The following is a 4,031-nucleotide window of genomic DNA, read 5'->3' as shown; positions in this document are numbered from 1 at the left end:
TGAGTGTTCAAAAGAAGTATTCATGAGCTCAAATGTGTGCCATAGTATTGATGAAGATATGACAAGAAAAAATAACACTGTTAGATTATTATTAATAAATCATCAATGTTTTGAAAAAGAAACGTCTAAAAGGAATATGATTGTTTCACATAATCTTGTCACTTCTGAGTGCTTGAGTTTTCATGGCCATCCCTAATTTGTTGGAGGTTGTTGGATCAGTATGATTTTGTATATTTGTGATTATAGATTTGATTATAACAGTGCTTTTCTGTCCATCTTTCTTCTGCAGGTGTGTATGCTGCCACGACAGATCAGGACGCTCTGCCCCTCCATACCTCCACACGCGCTGAGAGAGGCACAGAGTCTGTTTGTGCAAGAGGTAAAACACACACACACACACACACACACAAAGACCCCCCCCACACACACATACATACACACACACACAAACCTACACACACACACACACAAAGACCCACCCCCCCCACACACGCATACACACACACACACACACAAAGACCTACACACACACACCCACACACTTACAGAGCACTTTCTTTGAATCCATAACTTTACTGTCTCACATTTATTGATTTATATTTTACCTTCTCAGTCATACAGAGTGTGTGTGTAATACAGAAAAGCACAGCACCGATTGTTCTTTAACAGTATTTGAGCGTTTGACATCCTCACACATACTGACTGCACTCAGAGGATTTCCTCTGTTGTTTATAGAGAGGACTTTGTCCGAGATTGACCTTCATTTCACGTAACACACTCACTCCTAGCTGAGAGGAGAATAGTGCTCCATTGTTCTGCAGATATCCCCACTTCTTTATTAGACTCACTGCCAGATAGGTATAAACTCATGGGATACTCCCAAACTATTTAAACTACACACACACACACACACACATACACACACACATGTTACTGGCAGACACATGGCTGGTCTCCAGCAGAATATATTGAACATGAGATTTCTAAACCTAGTGAGCTTCATCTCTGTCTGCTGTCTACACGAGAAGCTGCCTTCAAAACGTGCGGCTAATAAAATGCAGGTATAATTGACAACATATTAACCCCATAAAGCCTGATGTATGAAACAATAGTCAGATAAATCAATGAGATCTTTATAACAGTATGCAGAATAACAAAATGCATATAAATATCAGCTGTCAATTTGTATCTCCCAATAATAAGCAAGATGATATTTAAATGCTTATTTTTATGATCGAAGTTCTGTAGTTTTAATTATGGGGGAAAAACACTAAATGTAATGCAATAAAATGATGATTGAGAGAACGTTCCTCAGAAGTCTGATGGATTATATTTGATACTCACTTTTTAACATGATTTTTCTAAGTTGCTTCAATCCAGTGAGTCTTCAGCTTTTAATAGTACTACATTTTAAAAGTTATTCTTATGTGTACTTTGGGTTTTTGTGAAGCATAGATGTTTTGCTTCCTTAGAATTTGGTCAACATGAGGTAGATAGAAAGCAGCGTAATTCTTCTGTAACAGCTTTTATGTCTAGTGTGCCTGTGATGCCTAAAATGTTGCATCTTACTGTTGCTGGAGTGTGTTTTTAACTTTCATCAGGTTTGTGCAAATATGATCTCATGTTGTGTGTTTAAATATTGAGTGGTCCTTCTGTTCCCCTTTTTTTTCTTTTTTTTTTACTGTTGAGAAATGGGTTTTCCTGCTCCTGCCTTTCATCTCTTTTCCCCTCTTCCTAAAAAAAATCAGATTGGACAGAGAGCAAAGGATTGAGGGAATAAATGAGATCTTTTTGAGCACAGGGTGACTTTGCATAAAACAATGACTCAAAAATAGTAATGCTGTTGCATTTCCTTTCCTGTCAGAAAGGAGAAAAGCAGTCAAGGATGTGGTTGCAGTTAACACTCATGCTCCAGATAATTTAAGCTGTGGTGTTCAGGCAAATGATGCAGGTTTGAATCCGGTTTGCGATTCGTTATGATCCCATTTCACTCCCTTGAATAGTTTCCACTCTTTATTATTGTAATTGATATTCAAAAAAAAAGTGCACTGCATACATATTATTAGTACATTACATATGTGCACAAAATAAATTCATTTAGTACAATAATATTGTATTAAAGTATTTATTATTATTTTGAATTAGTTTTTATTTTTATATTTTACATTCACAGTTTTTTTTACACAATTTGGTTGTTTTTGACAGTTGTATTAATTATTTGTATATATTTTTATTATATCTTCATTAGTATTTTATTAAATATTTAATGTTAATTTTTTTTTCACTTTTAGTTGAGTTATTTTTAGTGATTTAAATAGTTTTTTTTATTATTTTATTTTAGTTCAGTTAATGTTCCTTTATTTCAATAAATATGAATTATAATAGCACTGAAAATTGAATTAAATAAAATTACATTTAATTTAAAAAAGAAAAAGGAAAAATAAATGATTTAATCTTTTAGATGAACTATTTTCTCCTTATTTGTTTATTTACTTAATTTTAGTTAATTGGTTCATAAATTGAATTCACAGATTGACTCCTAGGGGCTTTTTCTTTAATGGAAGGACAGTAGAGAGAAGGAACAGGACATCATGGACAGAGAAAGAAAGAGTGAGACTAAGACATGTTGCAAGTCAGAAATGAACCCACATCTCCGACTTGAGCACCACTGCTTAGCCTGTCAGGAGTGCTAACTGCTAGATCTCAGATCCAACTCACTTTGGCTTTCAAAATCACCTATTTGAGTCCTTTTAATAAAGAGAGTTTGTGTGAGCGATCATAATTTTGTATATGCCAAAGGTAATGCTAATGATGTTAATGCTATTGTGTTTATTCTTACAGTGCATCAAGTCTTACATCTCTGACTGGCATGTTGTCAATTACAAATATGAGGATTATTCCAGTGACTTCCGTCAGCTCCCCAAGTAAGAACCTCAATTAGACTGAAACATGTTGCAGCCTGTGACTGATTATAGCTGTAGGGACAGAGGACTGCAGGGTGTCATTGTTATAATGTTCTCCTAGGCTGCTCTGTGTGTGTGTGTGTGTGTGTGTGTTATTGTCAGCTCTTGGAAAGATGTTTGTGTTGGCGAGAGCAGGAAATGTGTTTTGCTGGGTAACAATAGAGCAGAGGAACAGTGAGTGAGGCCATCATCTCCACATTGCCACATACACACACATACAGAGCCTTTAACTGTTTAAATGGCCATCTGTTTTTTCATCTTTTAATGAGACAAAGTGGAGCAGGATGAGACTGCGGCCAAGATCTGATTATCTGGAGAAAGAAACATACAAACTTTCATTAAAAAGTCATTACCAATCATTATATAATACTGTACAGATAGGTAGGAAGTTTATGTAGACACGAATATAGATGAAAATAAATTCCAAGCAAGCAAATTAACATGCAAAATATATCACAAATATAGATTAAATAAATTTTTCTTGTAGGTGCTTTTAATTTTGTCTATTTAATTTTTCTATGTACATAAAGAAGTCTCTTATGCTTAGCAAGGCTGCATTTATTTGATCAAATATACAGTAATATTGTGAAATATTTTTTACTATTTAAAATAACTGTTTGTATTTGAATATATTTAAAATATAATTTATTCCTGTGATGTCAAGCTGAATTTTCAGCATCATTACTCCGTCTTTGTTCTGGGTCAGGCCAGAGAATCTCGTCCACATCACAGGCTATATTGGCCCTAGACAGGCAGCGAGGGTAAAATCCTCTTGCATGCCTGATCCACCCCTGGCATGCATCTACTGATATATGTCTAGGCAGGCTTCTTCCATGGCCTGGAGGAGGTGAGCACGGATATAAGGTTCTCGGTCATACACTTTCCACCGCCATGCCGAAAAAAAACTCCTCTACCGGGTTTAGAAAGGGAGAGTATTCAGGCAGAAAGATGTTAGAAAACCTCGGTTATTGGTAAACCAGTCACGAACCAGAGCAGCGCGATAGAAAGCTGACATTATCCCAAACAACAATGTAACGAGGCTGCTCTGGCTGTGCTGGTTCCCTGAGG

General features: G+C 35.8%; 1 protein-coding gene across 1 annotated transcript in view; it reads left to right on the top strand.

Annotated features, from left to right (window-relative positions):
* Positions 1-290: 290 nt before the first annotated feature.
* Positions 291-4,031, top strand: part of LOC107561722 (dedicator of cytokinesis protein 9-like) — a 60,415-nt gene continuing 56,674 nt past the window's right edge. Inside the window, exons 1-2 of the mRNA XM_016246196.1 lie at positions 291-379; positions 2,842-2,924. Coding sequence (XP_016101682.1) covers positions 296-379; positions 2,842-2,924 — 167 coding nt within the window. The 5' untranslated portion in view covers positions 291-295. The remainder of the gene's footprint in view (positions 380-2,841; positions 2,925-4,031) is intronic.

Source organism: Sinocyclocheilus grahami, unplaced genomic scaffold (genome assembly GCF_001515645.1).
Source record: "Sinocyclocheilus grahami isolate Dianchi unplaced genomic scaffold, SAMN03320097.WGS_v1.1 scaffold789.1, whole genome shotgun sequence".
NCBI classification, from domain to species: domain Eukaryota; kingdom Metazoa; phylum Chordata; class Actinopteri; order Cypriniformes; family Cyprinidae; genus Sinocyclocheilus; species Sinocyclocheilus grahami.
The sequence above is the reverse complement of the archived record's forward strand: the minus strand, read 5'-3'. Positions and strand labels throughout refer to the sequence as shown.